At 37.7% G+C, this 19,231-nt stretch overlaps 1 protein-coding gene across 4 annotated transcripts in view; it reads right to left on the bottom strand.

Moving 5' to 3' along the window:
* The window catches only part of NUP62CL (nucleoporin 62 C-terminal like), a 79,383-nt gene that overhangs the window by 36,231 nt on the left and 23,921 nt on the right, over nucleotides 1-19,231 (bottom strand). For 3 of the 4 annotated variants that reach the window (XM_081222235.1, XM_081222234.1, XM_081222236.1), the window contains 6 exons: nucleotides 11,975-12,079; nucleotides 9,991-10,089; nucleotides 5,605-5,764; nucleotides 1,312-1,462; nucleotides 1,004-1,053; nucleotides 723-857 (listed from right to left, as the gene is read on the bottom strand). In XM_081222235.1, the coding sequence (XP_081078361.1) occupies nucleotides 723-857; nucleotides 1,004-1,053; nucleotides 1,312-1,462; nucleotides 5,605-5,764; nucleotides 9,991-10,089; nucleotides 11,975-12,032 (653 nt within the window). In that variant the 5' untranslated portion in view covers nucleotides 12,033-12,079. Of the gene's footprint in view, nucleotides 1-722; nucleotides 858-1,003; nucleotides 1,054-1,311; nucleotides 1,463-5,604; nucleotides 5,765-9,990; nucleotides 10,090-10,986; nucleotides 11,040-11,974; nucleotides 12,080-19,231 lie in introns of those variants that run through there. The other variant, XM_081222237.1, reaches the window with a different exon arrangement.

The raw sequence follows: 19,231 nt of genomic DNA, 5'->3' as shown, positions 1-19,231 counted from the left end.
AGGTTTTAAAAAATAAGCTCAGTCTTGACTCACTAATAAGCCATTGATAAAATGAGTCAGATTTAACCTCAATCTAGTTTATGTAGCCATTCATACAAGCTCTCCTAACAGCATTTTATAATTTGGCCTGATTAACAAATCTCAGGTCCAAAGAGATAAAGTTACTGTGGGAACATTGGCAATATATTGGCCAAAGGTAAAGACTGAATCACACACAAATAAAATATATCCAACCCAAGACATTGACAATATCATTCAACATGTAAAAGCCATGCAGTTTGCCCCCAGATTAACTAATTGCCTTTAAAATAGGAAATGGATTTATCACTGAAGCAACTGAAGGAACATTAGGTTTAAAAGAGTCAGTATAAATAGGAGATCATAAATATTCCACAATATCATGACACCACATATATAAAATCGGTATTTCTGATTTAAGAACAAATTGGACAAATATAAAAACTTTATATAAGTGGTCATGTATAAGCTTGAGATTAATAACAGTGTACAAAATATTATAAAACAAAATTGCCAGAATGATTACTTCATTTTCAAGCATCCTGAAAAGATAAACAGAAAATAGTCAAATAAGGTGATAAATGGCAACTACCAGAACTTGCACTTTTCTATCAACTTTTTTATTCCCTGCCTTTCAATACCATTTTTCCCTTTTTTGGTAGCTAAGTCCTGCCCCATTCCTCAATCTTTATTCAGTTGCTTACGTCCTCTCACGCTCCTCATCTGTATGCTGCAGATAAACAGACCCACTCTGGTCGTTTACAGACTCCTCTAAAGGGGTCAAGAGATCTTCTAGTTCTTTCTGCTGTGACAGGATAAAATACAATTCTTGCTCCAGCCTGAAAAAAAAAAAACAAGTCAATAGAAGGGCTGACGAAAGGAATTTGGAGTGACAAAATAAATGTCAATAAACTATAACAAGGAAAAACAACTGGACAAAGAAAGAGATCTTTAATCTTTCGACCTAGGGAATCTAAGATTCTACCTTTTCTGATCCAGTTTCACCTTTTGCACTTCTCCATGTAAAGCAATAATCTATAAAGGAAAATAAGAATACAATAGTGTAAATATTTGAATTTACATTGTAATTTTACAGCAGTATTTTTTTTTCTCATATACACTTCAAGTATGAAAGAGTTCCTAATTCAGGGCACTTATTACCTAAAGAAAATATTTTTAAGTTTATCACTAATATTGGAAGGAAACATTAACCACTAAACACAGGTCTACTCTCCTGTGTTCATCTGAAAGTACTTGTACAATGCAGGTAGATTAATGAGAATATCTTCTTACCGTCTCACCATTCTCAATCAATGTATAGTCCCAAGCATTGACCTGGGTGACCTGGTGAAGAAAGTGTTTCTCTTGATCCTCTAACTCAAGGCTCCATTTGCTTACCAGACCACGCAGCTGACCATATGTCATCACAGGAGTTACGATTTCACTAAAAAAAAGGATACAGTATGATCATATGATCATACTTTCAAAAGTATGATCAGATTTTTTTATACTTTAGTACAACATATGAGGACTTAGAAAAGAAAACAGCACATGAGGAGTTTCTCAGACCTGCTCCCCAACAAAACCACCATAACTGGTACAGATTATTTTAAAAACAACCATTCAAACTCTCTGGAAATTATCTTAAGGGAATACAGCAAATAAAGATTTATTAAGACATCTACTAAATTTCAGTAAGAACAGCTAAAGTCTGTGCCACAACCTGCTCCCTTCCTTCTCCCTCAACTCAGCATGATGTAAGCTCCATTCTGCATTTATGCGGCCAAAGAGACAGGATTTCCTGTCCCCTCAGCTCTTAGTCAAAGTGATCCACTCCCCATCTAAGCAGTATCCATGACAGAGTAGGCAGCTGATCTTCCACCCTCCACTGGGCAGAACTAAGGGGAACTCTGATTCCTCTACCAGGTGGTATCAAATAGGCTGAACAGGTACCTTATTTTCCATCAAGGGACTGGTGGAACCAGGCAGTGCTCTGATTCCCTGCTGGGGCAGTGTCGGGAGGGCTGGGTGGAGAGGTGATCATCAATTCCCAGCCCAGCAGAGGCAGGCAGTGTTCCAATTCCCCCACTAGGGTATTGTTGGCGAGGTCCAGTGATAAGCTGAACCTAAATCCCCACCCAGCAGCAACAAGACTTAATAAGGCAGAGTGAGACAGTGTTAGTTACCATGAGGCTTCACCCCTTGTCTTCAGTGTCAGTGGCGGCCAATGGAGACCTGAACCTCTATACCCACCTGGCATCATTGAGACTGAACAAGGTAATGCAACTCGGGCTAATAAGGACTCCACCTCCCACCACCCCTATGTCATCAAGGCTAAGTGGAGAGCTTAACCTCTATACCCACTGGAAAAATTAAGACTGACTGAGGATATCACTTGGATATTAACACACTTCTAAATAATCTATGAGTCAAAGAGGAATTCACAAGGGAAATTTTTTAAGTACATAGAACTGCATGAAAATGAAAATACAACATTATAGAAGATGTAGTACAAAGCTAACACAGTGCTAAGAAGGATATTTATAGCACTAAATGCTTTACATTACAAAAGGGGAAATGTCTCAAATCAATAATCTAAGTTAATACCTCAAGAAAAAAGAGCAAAATAAAACCAATGCAATCAGAAGGCAAAAATTCATAAAGAGTAGGCGTCAATGAAATTGAAAATTTAAATAATAGAGAATAATCAGTGAAATAAAAGCTACTCCTTTGGGAAAAGATGACTAAAATTGATAAAAGAAAGCTACAAATCACCAATATCAGAAATGAAACAGGGGAGTATGCCTATATCTATTAAAAGGACAAAAAGGAAATATGTACAACTTTACACTCATAAATTCTACAATTTAGAAGAAACAGACCAATTCCTTGAAAACCACACACTACTAAAACTCATGGAAGATGAAACATAACCTGAATGTCCTAGAACCACTAAAGAAATTGATTTATAATGTAAAAGCTCCTTAAAAAGGGGTTTCACTGGAGAATTCTGCCAAACTTTTAGTGAATTAACATAAATTTTACAAAATTTCTTCTATAAAATAGAAGAGAAGGGAATATTTCCCAGATCATCTTATAAGGCTGGTAACATTCAGATATCAAAACGAAAGACAGAATTTTAAAAAGAAAGAAAACAAAACTATGGACCAATATCTCTCATGAACTTGGATACAAAAGCCCACAAACAAAATACTAGTAAACTGAATCCAATAATGTATTAAAAAATTATACATCATGACCAAGTGGGATTTATTCCATATATGCAAGGATGGTTCAACATTTGAAAATCATTGACTATATTTCACCATATCATGAAGCTAAAGAACAAAAATCTTAAAAGATCCTATCAACTGAGGCAGAAAAAGCATTTGACACAAATACATCCAATTGATTTTTGACAAAGGTGAAAGAGCCATTCAATGGAAGAAAATAGCCTTTCAACAAATGATGCTGAAAAAACTGGACATCCATAGACCCCCCCCCCCAAAAAAAAGAATCTCAATTTAAACACACACCTTATACAAAAATTAACTCAGAAGAGATCACAATCTTAAATATAAAATGTAAAACTATAAAACTTTTAGAAAAAAATTAGGAGAAAATCTTTGGGACCTAGGGTTAGGCAAAGAGTTCTTAAACTTGACACTAAAAGCACAATTCATTAAAGGAAAAATTGATAAATCAGACCTCATCAATTAAAAGTTTTGTTTGGTGAAATACTCTTTAAAAGATGAAAAGACAAATTACAGAGTTAGAAAAATGTTTGTAAACCACATATCTGACAAAGGGCAGGTATCTAGAATACATAAAACTCTCAAAACTCAGTCAAAAAACAAATTCAAGTAGAAAATGGACAAAAGATATGAAAAGACACTTCACAAGTGAAAACATGCAGATGGAAGATTAACACATGAAAAGCTGTTCAACATCATTAGTCATCAGGGGAATGCAAATTAAAACCACAGTGAGATATCACCTCATATCTATTAGAAGGGCTAAAGTAAAAAATAGTGACAACACCAAATCCTGGCAACAATGTGGACAAGGTGGATCTCTCATACATTGCTGCTGGGCAGGTAAAATGGTACCGCCACTCTGGAAAAGATTTAGAGCAGTTTCCAAAAAAAATAAACTTGCAGCTACCATATCACCCAGCAACTGTACACCTGGGCATTTACCCCAGAGAAATGAGACTTAGGTTCACCAAAAATCTGTACATAAATGTTCATAGCAGCTTTGTTCATAATAGTCCCCAACTGGAAACAACCTAGATGTCCATCAATGGGTGAATGGTTAAACAAATGATGGCACATCTGTAATACCATGGAATACTGCTCAGATATAAAAAAGAACAAACTATTGATGCACATGACAACTTTATCTCAAGGAATTATGCTTAGTGGGAGAAAGAGTCCCCAAAGGTCACACGCTGTATGATTCCATTTGTATGACATTTCTTTAAATGTCAAGGTTATAGAAATGGAGAACAGAGCAATTGTTGCCCAGGTTCAGGGAAAGGAGAAGAGGGTAGCGAGTGTGGATATAAAAGGGCAACAGGAGGGATCCTTGTTGTGACGGAACTGTTCTATATCTTGACTATATCAATGTCAGTATCCTGAATGTGATATTGTACTATAGTATCGCAAGATATTATTATTGGGGAAAACTAGGTTAAGTACACACAGAATTTTTTGTATTATTTCTTAGAAGTAAATGTGAATCTACAGTTAACTCAAGATAAAAAGTTTAATTAGACGCAGATGTAGAGAAAGGACTTGAGGACACAGTGGGGGAAGGGTAAGCTGGGACGAAGTGAGAGAGTGGCATGGACTTATATACACTACCAAACGTAAAATAAATAGCTAGTGGGAAGCAGCTGCATAGCACAGGGAGATCACCTCGGTGCTTTGTGACCACCTAGAGTGGTGGGATAGGGAGGGTCGGAGGGAGGCTCAAGAGGGAGGGGATATGGGGATATATGTATATATATAGCTGATTCACTTTGTTGTACAGCAGAAACTAACACAACACTGCAAAGCAATTATACTCCAATAAAGTTGTAAAAAAAACCCCAAATACTTAGAGATGAACATGGCATAAATTGTAAGAATACAGGCTCTAGAGCTTGACTACCTGAATTTAAATCCTGGCTCAACCATTACCAAGTGTGTGACCAGAGGTGGATTATAAAATCTTTATGTGCTCCAGTTTACTCATCTATAAAATGAGAACAAAAATAGTACCTACCTCATAAGGTTATTATGAGGATTAAATGGTATGATGTTGTAAAGCACTGTCATATTTCTAAACATATAGTAATCGCACAATAAATATTATATATTATTAGCAATAGTAATAATTGTATTATAATGGTATTCAGAAGACAATGATATCCTTTTCGTTGTTCAACTTCCTAAGCAACAGAAATCCTTTCCCTAACTGCTCCTCGAATCTAAGTCATTTACCTAACTTTCAAACACCATTCTAAAGATGTACAAGCAAACTATGCCTTCTATATGACAAAGAAAATGAGACTCACACGAATTTTCAAATAAATAGGCTTACCTAATGGTCAAAGTAAAAGGTTTAGAAATCATGCCGAATGGAACAGTGTTATTCATGCCAGTTGATGTCAGTGGTTTTAGATTCATGGTAAAGCTACTGGTGGTGCTGGTCCTGGTGCTGGTGGTGGTGACTGTGGTAGTGGTGATGGTTGACGTTGTAGCTGGAAAATAAAGTGTATAATGTTAGTAATAAGTAAGAAATTTTTAAATTCAGTCCTTGATTATTCAGGATGAAAAACTATAGAAGTATTTTTTTAATGTGAATTTGAACTCCAAGTTGTGTGATTTTAACTCAATGTTGCTATAATATATAGCAGGCCAGGTATCTGGATTAAACTTCCTGCTAACAACTTAAAATCCTGGATAAATGTATAGAAAAATACAATTTATAACCTAACCAGACCTATGACCATTAAAGAAATTGAATCAATCCTCAGAACTCTTCCCATAAAGAAAACTCCAGACCCAGATGACCTCACCGGCGAGTTCTGCTAAACTTTCAAGGAAAGAATAATTGCAATCTTACACAAAATCTCTGTACATCTATAACTTTGCATACTTATGTGAATATATCTGTGTAATTAATTTCTAGAAATGAAATTGCTAGATCAAAGGGTCAGCGTGCTCTAAATTGTAATATTACTTTCCAATTCCCCTACCAAAAAGACTTTGCCAATTTACATTCCTATCAACAGGGGAGACTGCCTGTTTCTCTACACCATAGCCCATAGTAGGCATACATCTTAGCCAGTATTATAGTTAAAAGCCTCTCAAAGTTTTATCTACAGCCCAGACCTCTCTTCTATGTGTCTTTTCTATTACACCCTTACTAAAATGCCCTGTCTTCTGTACATGAAATTCTCAGTACACATCATGGCCAAGCTCAGATTCTTCCTTCCCCATGTTTACTGTCCACTTCTCTTCTACTCATGGTTATCTCTTGGTTTTCTGAACTTCTATAGCACTTTTGGTTCTTCCTTACACAGTGAGCACTTAACAAACAATGCACAGAAAATTGTGGTTGGTTTTCTGGAAGTGTTTTCTTCTTTTTGGTTCTCTGTATTTTCAAATGTTCTTGTAATTGATAAATGCTGCTTCTGTAACAAGAAATCTGTTATAAAAATATATTATAACATGTATACAATTATTTGTTTGTTTTACATTAGCCTTGTTTTCCCAATTAGCAATACTTTCAGGTTAATTGCCACCCTAGATAAATACATATATCATGGTGACTGCCAACATGCACTGCCTATCCTTAGGGAAACTGGCCTACTCTGTTCCTGCTGAGGGATCAGGCTCAGACACCTATTCTTTATTTCAGTAACTCTGTCCTTTGATCCTAGTTCACAGTTGACAAGGGTGGGCATCTGAAGTATACGAAGCCATCCCATATGCTACTGGCAGCCTATGAGAGGGTCTGGCACAAAAAGCTCTAGCCAAACAGGGATAAGGTAGGTCAGAATCTCATTTTCAAAAATTTAGAACTGCGGAAAGAATCAGATGGTAGGTAAAAATACGGAAATATTTCCAGAAATATGGAAAGAATCAGACTCTAAGCAGAAATTTGGAAATATTTCCAAACATGTAGAAAGAATCAGACAACGGGCAAAGGGAGCTGAAAGGACTGACAGAGGAAAAACATAAAGTAGAATTAAAGAGTCATGAGCAAGTCAAAATTAAGAATATAAAGCAGAAAAAGAGGTAAAGAAACCAAAAGGAAGTTTAAAAAAAAGAAAAAAACAGACAAAAGGAGAATAGCTGAATTATGTTTATGCAATATTAGATCCAGGAGGTCCCTACAGCTGACTTCAGAACAACTTCTAAATTCCACTTTCCTTGAAGTTCATTGCCACGATAATACCTGTATTAGATTTCCACAAGATTTCATTTCCCTTTTGGGCACAAGGATCCTTACAATAATTCCCCCATTCTTTTGGCTAGCTTTTGTGAAAGTGGAATGAGCACCACAAGAGAAGACCATGCCTAGTCACAAAGGATCCCCGGGGTCACTATCACTCAGGACACTGGAGAGGTTACAGATTGGATCCCACGTTCCATTCTTTACAGCCATGTGGTCATCACGCTCTTCATCTGAGAATAAAAAGTCTTATCTGAAAAGAATTCCCTCCCCAGAAATGCTGAAAATTAATGACACTATCAAGACCCCCCCTTTATTGATTAATTCATTCTAACATTGTATAACTACTGTATTCAAGGCAAAAAAAACAGAAAAACAATTAAGAAAAAAACAAGTCCTTCTTGTAAAGGAGCTTATCTTCACCCAAAGATTTTTTTTTTAAGTCAGCATTTCCTGACATGGACAGATGTCCAAAGATAATGTATACTTAAGAGAAAACAGCAAATTCTATGATTATGTCTATGTGTATCCCATTTTTGTAAAACAAATAAATTTAATGTATGTTTGTAAGCATTTGGAAAAAAGCCTGTTAAGACAAGCACCAAACTGTTTTCTCTAGAGGGTGTGATATATGTATATATGCATGTGTGTATGGTTTTTATAATTTTTAAAAAAGCAACTACCATCACTACCACTAAAGAAAGAGGTTAACAGACAAATGAACAGCTCTCCAAAGATGCTGTGCGATACCTTCAGGAAATTAATACCTGTCAGTCTAAACACAAAGGAATCTTGAGTCATAAAAAAATGGTATGATTATTTTAAACTGTTTATATAGTATTTACCTTTGTTCCTTATTTTCATGGTATTTTTAAAAGGTATAAATTAGCTCTGGCATAGTAGACAATATTCAAATAACAATAATATTTCAATTAACACCAAAAGAAGCAATGGTTTTGGGAATGAAGGTTCTATCACAGTGTGATTTTGCAAGTTACAACTTTGGTCTAAACTAAATAAAGTCAACTCTATGTTATCTGTGTACTAAAAGGGAAGCACTGTTCTACAAATAATAGAAAATAATTGCATACCAAATTTGGATTTACATTTAAATAAATCTCATTCTGATGATCTTAAAAATCATTACATAAAAATACTGAGACCATCCTTTAAAAGATCCTACTATCCAATTTTCCTATCCTGTCTCTGATCAACAACTATGTATCTTACTCCATGCTAGGAATGGACATCATTACTTTCATAGACTAATGCGAAAGATGAGATTTATAACAAGCAAGCTTCTCTTAAAAATTGCTGATTATACCTAGGGCAGAGAATAATCTCAAATGGCTATAAATTTACAGATAGAGATACCCGAAAGCTGCCCTACAGGGCTAATTTGTGAGATGAAGAATCTGAGCAAGTAAATATACTTGGGGAGGAGGAAAGGTGAGTAGGGGGAAAAAAAAACAACTCTGGGTTGGGGATATTGAGTTGAGACATATCTGATGGGGAGGTGGGTAAGTACATAAGGCAGTGGTGGATGGAATGGGCTAGTAGCAAAGGTTCAAGTTTGCAGGAAGGAATCTTAAGACTCAGATAGGTAGGGGGTGAGTTACGGCAGAGCCACCAAAAAGCCTGCAAATGCATATTTCAGTGACTCCGCCCACAACTGAAAGAATCAATTTCTTGTTCAGCATTTTATAAGGGAAACTATGTGTTATATTTTTTGCAAATATGGTTACCTATAAAATTCTCAAGCCATGCCCTTCATAATGCTCATAGGTTGACCAGTTAGCCGAGTACACAGTAGCAATTCAGTTAAGTGTTGGTCATGCAAAAGATGGTTTACATTTCTGTTTAGGAATAATTATTTTAAACTTAACAGGGACTGACTTTTAGTTTATGACAGGTTTGAAGAAAGATTCATTTCAGCCCTAAGTAAACTTTTAAAAGTCAGAACAAACAAGACTTCCCTAAAGTGGAGTCTGACTTAAATGGTAGGTTTAAGTAGTAACTGACCTCTAACCACCCAGCTCACAACAGCTAAAAGGCAATGGATAACCAAGTTTTCTTTAATTTACAACCTAACTAGTGGCTAACTGGCAGAAACAAATTTAGGATAGGTCCACAGAAACTCCTGTAATCAGCTTAAGGAGAGGATCAACTTTAATACAGGTCAAACCTTAAATTAACTTTTAGAGAATAAAACTCTATGAATCCCAATGTACTGGGTCACTTTAAATAGTATGATCAATGATAAAAATTTTTAAGTTTCAGAGTTGACAAGAGTTTGATAACAGCTTTGATTATGGTCATCTCAAAGAAGTAATCTCATTGACATCAACCGTCTCATTCTACCCTTTGGCAATTGTCAATACTGATGTACCTTTTGGATATGCTGGTGAGATGATCAAAACCTTCTTAGTCCTAGAAGCTAAGGAATACAACCTACTTACTGCTTTTGTTATGCAGTACGTTTCCAGTGAGCATTCAAACACATCCCAGTAGTTCTAAAAATCTTACTAGATGCAACAGCAACTGCTCCACCTGCTCCAGGGAAATTTAATCCAAATCTCAAAGCTGTACCACCAAGCATTCCAGCCAAAGTTGTAGGGGCACCAACTGCAGAGAACAACATAATATTACCTATTACCCTTTTAATCAAAAACAGTGAATGAAGAATTTATATAGGGTCTTTTTCATCTGAGTCCTTTAGTAACTTTGGCTAAGCCTCAAAAAACTACAGTCAATCCATTTATATGAAAAATCTGGAAAAGGCATAGATACAGACAGAAAACAGATTAGTAGTTGTCTCGGGCTGAGAGATCTTACTGGGATGATAGAAATGTTCTAAAACTGGACTATGGTGAGAGTTACACAATTCGGTAAATTGATTAAAAATCACTGAACTATACACTTCAGTTAATTTTATGAGATGTAGATTATACCTCATTAAAGTTGATTTTAAAAACACTGTGGTCAAGGTTTCTTTTCATTTTGTAGGCAAGGACATCAAAGACAGGAAAGAAAAAAAAAAGTCAGAAGTCGGACTTACCCAGTGGCGCAGTGGTTAAGAATCTGCCTGCCAATGCAGGGGACACAGGTTCGAGCCCTGGTCTAGGAAGATCCCACATGCCGCGGAGCAACTAGGCCCGTGCGCCACAACTACAGAGCCTGAGCTCTAGAGCCCACGAGCCACAACTACTGAGCCTACACGCCGCAACTACTGAAGCCCACGCACCTAGAGCCCGTGCTCCCCAACAAGAGAAGCCACCACAATGAGAAGCCCACGCACTGCAACGAAGAGTAGACCCCGCTTGCCGCAACTAGAGAAAGCCTGCATGCAGCAACAAAGACCCAGTGCAGCCCAAAACAAATAAATAAATAAATAAGTTTTATAAAAAAGGTCAGAAGTCAAGTCTTTGATTGAAAATGGAATTCATTCAATAATTTTAACTCCCAACCTCAGACACGGTCATATTCACAAAATCTATTATACTTGAGAAGGATATTGCTTACATATATCAAAAGGTTTCCAGAATCTCAGTCATGTCTCAGGATTGGAACTGTATCTACTTAGAAGAAAATACAATTCAAGTGGCAACCTGCAATTTCAACTAATGTTCCACCTACGCCAACTGCACAAGGCAATGGGGATGGCGGCCGCCATTTTTCATGCTCAACTAGGCATCAGCAATACCTGGCAAGTTTTACTCCCAGAAATGGTGACAGGCTCACTATAACAGGGCTTTGGGAAGGCCATATTACTGCTAGGATTACAATAACAAACTCTAATGATGAACATCATGGCACTGTGAAGATGCCACAAAAGCACAAGCAGCTTATATGGACCTGTAAGAAAGAACTGCTTAAGATATATACAGAAGTCAATATTCTCACCATTTGTTATGACTCTACTAATGGAAGAGGTGTAGCAAAGAAGTTGGGGTTACAAGATAATTGATAATTAACGCCCCACCTCTCAGCTCAAAGCATCCAGATGTTCATCTTCAAGGGGAGAGAACTGGAGACATCACACAGTGTCATTAAAGCTCAAGACTACAGCTGGTCCTTTTGTCATGTAACACTTTTGATAAGTAAAATATAAGGACCACAAACCTGGTCCATATAGAAGAATAAAATACAGCAAGGCTTCAACATTTATTTCCCATTTTATCTTATTCACATGGATAATAAGACTTCTTCCCTTCAGACATACTTGGCAAAACTTCCACTCTTCCCATTCGCTTCAAAACATTACACTGTTAATGAATTATATGCTTAAAATCATCACTTTAAGTTGTAATAATCATGTTAACATAAAATTCATAGTGAAAGCCATGACAATCAGGTTTTTAGCAAACCTACTATTGATATCAACAGTTACAAACGGGATCAAGCATAATGATAATTTATGAGACGTCAGAGATCCATAGCTTATACTGGCAAATTGAGTTAAGTGGCCTGATGCAAAATAATAGTATTTTCTTTGCAACCAGTAACTTACATGAGAGCCCAGTAGCAGCAGTGGAGGTAGAAATATTTGAAAATGAGGTAAACAGCATGGTGCTTGAACTAGTAGCGGCAGCAACAGGAGATGCTGGAGCCAACCCTAAATTAAAGTAACAAGCAGAAAAATATGTCAATAAAAATAATATTTAATAAGTAAAACACCATTATAACAAACTTCACTTATATGGAGAAATAACAATAAAGCAAGGAAAATCAAGTACCCTGATATTTAATAAATCTGACATAGTAAAATCCCAATTTAAAAAATAGTTCATCAGTAGTGCTTAGTATAGCCAGCCTTCTAGCACCATCATAAGAAAGAAACTCTACTAAAAAAGTAAGCAACCTAACAGGGGCGTCCACTTCCAAAATTGCGACATAAGAAGTCCTAGGGACCCATTCCCCAGTGAAGCAACCATAACTGGTAAAAAATATTTTTTTTAAAAAATTGAAATCTCTGGAAATTGTCCTGAAGGTACAGCAAATAAAGAAACACTTATTCAAGAAAATCTGCTAAAATTCAGTAATACAGGTGAGAGTCTACGGCATATGAATCATAACCAACGCTCTTCCCTCCATCCCCTTGCTCCCCTTGAGAGAAGCTACACTCCAGGCAGGAGTCGCCAAGAAGACTGGACTCCCTCTTTCCTCAGCTCCCAACCAAGGAATACAGTATCTCATTAGGAGGGGAAGCAGCCAGCATTCCTCATCACCCCTGACACACAGTTAAAGGATTGAAATTCCTGGTGAGTACAGCCAAGAGCTAAGGGGCTCCTTTCCTCCAGTCAGCCCCCACTCATAGGGCAGAGGGTCTACACCAGACACAGTAGGCTGGCAATGCTGGAGCCCCATCAATCACCCTGACTGCCCTGCCCCAGCTTACCTGCAGGGCTGAGGTTGCATGCCAGAAGAGAGAAGCAAGAAGATCGGAAGCAATGGTCACTGCCCAGCACCCAAAGCACTAGTTCAAAGATTTTGCCCAGGGATAAAGGTAGCCCATAAGAACAGAAAGTTCCCAAGCTATGTCCAGGAGAACTGACTTTATTTGAAACAGAGTATGAGGAAGTTCAAGCCAAAGGACTCTCTTGAAAAAAAATAGAGATTTTGGTGGTAAGCAATTAAGAGGAAGTAAGTAGCTTCATGAGAGCAACATTTAGGCTGCAGGCCAGCCAGTTTAGCAGAGATAACCAGGGAAAGAGAAGGCTGAAAAGAGCCCCCCTGAGGATCAGAAAAATTAAGTACTGATACATGAATGAATCTTGAAAACATTTTGCTAAATGAAAGAAGCCAGACACAGAAGGCCACATATTGTATGATCCCATTTATATGAAATGTCCAGAAGAGGTAAATCCATAGACAGAAAGTATATTAGTGGTTACCAGGAGCTGGAAAGAGAAGGTAATGGGAAGTGACTGCTAATGGTTGGTTACAGGGTTTCTTTTTGCAGTGATGAGAATGTTCTTGAATTACATAGTGGTGATAGTTGCACACTCTGTGAATATGTTTAAAAAAAACCACTGAATTGCACAGTTTAAAAGCGTGACTTTTAAGATATATGAATTATACCTCAATTATGCTGTTATTTAAGAAATACATGATCGGGCTTCCCTGGTGGCGCAGTGGTTGAGAGTCTGCCTGCCGATGCAAGGGACACGGGTTCGTGCCCCGGTCCAGGAAGATCCCACATGCCGCGGAGGGGCTGGGCCCGTGAGCCATGGCCGCTAAGCCTGCGCATCCGGAGCCTGTGCTCCACAACGGGAGAGACCACAACAGTGAGAGGCCCGCGTACCGCAATAAATAAATAAATAAATACAAAAAATACATGATCATCTCAATAGAAGTAGAAAAAGCATCTGAGAAAATCCAACACTTTTTCATGATGAAAACACTCAACAAACTAGAAAGAGAAGGGAACTTCCTCAACATGATAAAGGGCATTTATGAAAAACCTACAGCTAATGTCATGCTTAACAGTGAAAGACTGAATACTTTTCCACTGCCATCAAAAACAAAACATGGATGTCTGCTCTTACCACTTCAATTCAACAACATACTGGAAATTTTAGCCAGGACAATTAGGCAAGAAGATGAATAAAGGATACCAGATTGCAAAGTAAGAAGTAAAATTATCTCTATAAACAGATGACATGATCATGAATACAGAAAATTCTAAGGAACCCATAAAAAAATCTGGAGAAAAACAAATATCATATATTAACGCATATATGTGGAATCTGAAAAAATTGGTATAGACAACCTTATTTACAAAGCAGAAATAGAGACACAGACGTAGAGAGAACAAACGTATGGATACCAAGGGGGAAAGTGGGGGGTGGGATGAATTGGGAGATTGGGATTGACATATATACACTACTGATACTACGTATAAGATAGGTAACTAATGAGAACCTACTGTATAGCACAGGGGACTCTACTCAATGCTCTGTGGTGACCTGAATGAGAAGGAAATCCAAAAAAGAGGGGATGTGTGTATAAGTATAGCTGATTCACTTTGCTGTACAGTATAAACTAACACAATATTGTAAAGCAACTATACTCCAATTAAAAAAATCTATTAGAACAATGAACAAGTTCTGCAAAGTTGCAGGATACAAGATCAATATAAAAATAAATTTCAATTCTATATATTATCAATGAACAATCCAAAAATGAAATTAAGAATATAATTCCATTTACGATTGTTCAAAATGCATAAAATAGTTAAGAACAAATCCAACAAAACAAGGGTAAGGCTTGTATCCAGAAAAATAAAAAAAAAACATTATTGAAAGAAATTAAAGGAATCCTAAATAAACAGAAAGCTCTCATGTTCATGGATCAAATAATTTTATATTGTTAAGATGGTATGGTAGACAGAAAAATGGTCCCCAAAGATGGCCACATCCTAATACCCAGAGTCTGTGAACATATTACCTTACTTGACAAAAGAGACTTTACAAATGAAGTGAAGGTTAAGTAACTTGGAAGAGGGAGATTATCCTGGATTATCCAGGTAAGCAAAATCTAAGGACATGAATCCTTAAAAGTAGAGATCCTTTCCACGCTGTGGTCAGAAGGAGATGGTGACTACAAAAGAATAGTCAGGGGATTTCCCTGGCGGTCCAGTGGGTAAGACTGTGCTTCCACTGCAGGGGACACAGGTTCGATCCCTGGTTGAAGAACTAAGATCCCGTGTGCTGCGCAGTGCAGCCAAAAAAAAAAAAAAAAAAAAACAGAATGGTCATAAAGATGCAAAGTTGTTGATACAAACGGCCATCTAACTCTTGAAATCATACTCAATGTCATTAGTCATTAGGGAATTGCAAATCAAAACCACGACGAGATACTACTTCATATCGACTAGGATGGCAATAACAAAAGACACAATATCAAGCGTTAGCAAGGATATGGAGAAATTGTAAACCTCAGGCAATGCTGACGGGAATGTAAAATAGTGCAATCTCTTTGGAAAACTGTATGGCACTTCCTCAAAGTGTTCAACATAAAGTTACCATATGACCCAGTAATTCCACTCCTAGGTATACAAACAAAAGAAATGATAACATACATCCACACTAAAATATGTACATGAATGTTCACAGCAGCATTATTCATAACAGACAAAAGATGAAAGGAAACAACCCAAATGAATATCAACTGATGAATGGATGAATAAAATGTGGTATATTAATACAATGGAATTTTATTTGCCCATAAAAAAGAAACGCTGATACATGCTAAAACATGGATGAGCCTTGAAAACATGCTAAGTAAAAGAAGCTAACCACGAAATACCACATATTGTATGATTCTATTTATATGAAATGGCCAGAACAGAGCAATCTATAGAGACAGAAAGCAGATTCATGGTTGCCAGAACTGGGGTGAGAAGAGAATGGGCAGCGACTGTTAATGGGTATGACGTTTCTTCGGTGGGTGATGAAAATGTTCTAAAATTGACTTCAGTAATGGCTGCACAACTCTGTGAATATCCTAAAAACCAATTAATTGTGCAATTTAAATGGGTAAATTATGTGGTGTGTGAATTATACAATAATAAATCTGTGAGAAAAAATTATAAATAGAAGTCTGGAATAAAGTTTCAGAAAACAGATTACCTGGACTCTTCTTGACAATTTAAAATAAAATCTATAAAAGAAATAAAGCTAGAGAAATTAAGTACATAAAGACACAAATAAGATTAATTGGTTAATTGAAAACAAAGTTTATCTTTTCATCCTCACTATAGATCATTGCACACGGCACATGATAGTAAGTAGTCAATAAATATTTATGCTGAATCGAGCCAACCTTTTCCAATACATAATTTTCCAATACATAGTTACTCCAATACATAATTACAGATATTCTTCTTCCTTTTCAAAAGGAAAAAGTGCTTAATAAGTAACTGCATTTGAATCTATTGATACCTGTATCCAACTGTTGAACAATTCATGACAATATATGATGTAAGACTCTGCTATCCAAAACATCTAGGGCCACCAGGGGTTTGGGGACAGGGGGCAGATGATAGGAAGGAACTGGGAACATTACCACATACCTCCAACTATTTAAAATATGTATCATGGAATATCCCTATGTTTCATTTAAGAGAAGCACCACATGTATACTTTTAAAGAAATAACCAATTATAGCAAAGGTGTTTTAATATTTCTAATTCAATACCTACCAGTGAGGCTAAATTTTTATCATGGGTTTAATGGCTGCTTTAATTTCTTCATTCAGAATTGCCTATTCATGTCATCTGCCCATTTTCTCATTGGAGTATTGTCTTCTTATTACTGATTTTTAATAAAAGTATTATATATATATATTGAGGCTATTTAGTCAAATGTTGCAAATATTTCCTAACCCCAGTTTGTCATTTGATTTTGTTTTTATTTTTTATGTAGTCAAGTCTTTCCATTGTTTTCTCCTTTATGGTTTATGTCTCCATATCATGTTTCAAAATACCCTCAAAACTGCCGGGGTCCTGGAACCCGGGGACGGCTTTCCCGGGAAAGCGCACGGAGCGCCTCGGTCTGGTGCAACGTCACGCGGGCCTCTGCCGCCGCAGGCCCGCCCCACACTGCGCGCCCCTCCCTCCCCTCTGCCTGAGTGAGCCAGAGCCCCCGAATCAGCGGCTCCTTTAAACCCGTCCTGTCTGAGCGAAGAACGGACGCCCTCCGGTGACCTACGCACAGAGGCGGGGCCAGGTCCAAGGCTGAGATCCGAGAGCTGTGAGAGCAGAGAAGCGACAGGGAAATCTCTCTGTGCAGCCTCGGAGGCAGCGGATTAAAGCTCCACGGTCCACTTGATGTGCCCTGCGTCTGTGGAGTGCATGAATGGACAGCGAATCATCCCAAATTGAGGAAGTGGACTTTGAGGACAAGATTTAAGACTTTCCCCCCTTTTCCTCTTTTTACAACGAATTATCCCAAATTAAGGAGGTGGGCTTAGAGAGCAAGATTTCAGACTTCTCGCCCTTTTCCTCTTTTTACAACGAAGTATCCCAAATTGAGGAGGTGGACTTGGAGAGCAAGATTTTTGATGTTTCCCCCTGCTCTCTTTTTGTGAAAGTGTATGTGTATTCTTCTGTGTAAGATTCTCTCTGTATAGCTTTGCTTCCACCATATGTCCCAGGGTTCTATCTGTCCGTTTTTTTTTTAATAATTACTTTTTAATTTTAATAACGCTACTATATTTCATACTTTATTTTATTTTACTTTACCTGCTCTTTCTTTTTTCCTACCTTCCCTTCCTCCCTCCCTCCCTCCGCCCCTCCTTTCCTTCTTTCTCTCCTTCTTTCCTTCCTCCCTCCCTTCTTCCATTCACTCTTCCTTTTTCTTTGATTCCTCCCTCCTTCCCTCCTTTCTTCTTTCCATCCTTCCTCCCTCCCTCCCTCCCTCCTTTCTTCCTTCCTTACTTCCTTCCTTTCTTTCCTTCTTCCTTTCTTTCTCTCTCTCTTTCTTTCTTCTACTAATTCTTTCTTTCTACTTTTTCGCCCTTTTATTCTGAGCCAGGTAGATGAAAGGCTTTTGGTGCTGCAGCCAGGAGTCAGTGCTGTGCCTCTGAGGTGGGAGAGCCAACTTCAGGACACGGGTCCACAAGAGACCTCCCAGCTCCACATAATATCAAGCAGCGAAAATCTCCCAGAGATCTCCATCTCAACACCAGCACCCAGCTTCAGTCAACGACCAGCAAACTACAGTGCTGGTCACCCTATGCCAAGCAACTAGCAAGGCAGGAATGCAACCCCACCCATTAACAGAGGGGCTGCCTAAAAACATAATAAGGACACAGGCACCCCAAAGCACACCACCAGACGTGGACCTGTCCAACAGAGAGACAAGATCGAGCCTCAACCACCAGAACACAGGCACTAGTCCCCCCCACCAGGAAGCCTACACAACCTACTGAAACAACCTTAGCCACTGGGGACAGACACCAAAAACAACAGGAACTACGAATCTGCAGCCTGCAAAAAGGAGACCCCAAACACAGTAACATAAGCAAAATGAGAAGACAGAAAAACACACAGCAGGTGAAGGAGCAAGATAAAAACCTACCAGACCTAACAAATGAAGAGGTAATAGGCAGTCTACCTGAAAAAGAATTCAGAATAATGATAATAAAGATGATCCAAGATCCAAAATCTTGGAAATAGAATAGACAAAATGCAAGAAACAGTTAACAAGGACCTAGAAGAACTAAAGATGAATCAAGCATCGATTAAATACACAAAAAATGAAATGAAAAATACTCTAGATGGGATCAATAGCAGAATAACTGAGGCAGAGGAACGGATAAGTGACGTGGAAGATAAAATAGTGGAAATAACTGCTGCAGAGCAGAATAAAGAAAAAAGAATGAAAAGAACTGAGGACAGTCTCAGAGACCTCTGGGACAACATTAAACGCACCAACATTCGAATTATAAGGGTTCCAGAAGAAGAAGAGAAAAAGAAAGGGACTGAGAAAATATTTGAAGAGATTATAGTTGAAAACTTCCCTAATATGGGAAAGAAAATAGTTAATCAAGTCCAGGAGGCACAGAGAGTCCCATACAGCATAAATCCAAGGAGAAATATGCCAAGACACATATTAATCAAACTGTCAAAAATTAAACACAAAGAAATCATATTAAAAGCAGCAAGGGAAAAAAAAACAAATAACACGCAAGGGAATCCCCATCAGGTTAACAGCTGATCTTTCAGCAGAAACTCTACAAGCCAGAAGGGAGTGGCAGGACA

The sequence above is a fragment of the Mesoplodon bidens genome (assembly GCF_964165515.1).
Source record: "Mesoplodon bidens genome assembly, chromosome: X".
Classification (NCBI taxonomy): Eukaryota; Metazoa; Chordata; class Mammalia; order Artiodactyla; family Ziphiidae; genus Mesoplodon; species Mesoplodon bidens.
This window is presented reverse-complemented; position numbering and strand designations above follow the sequence as displayed.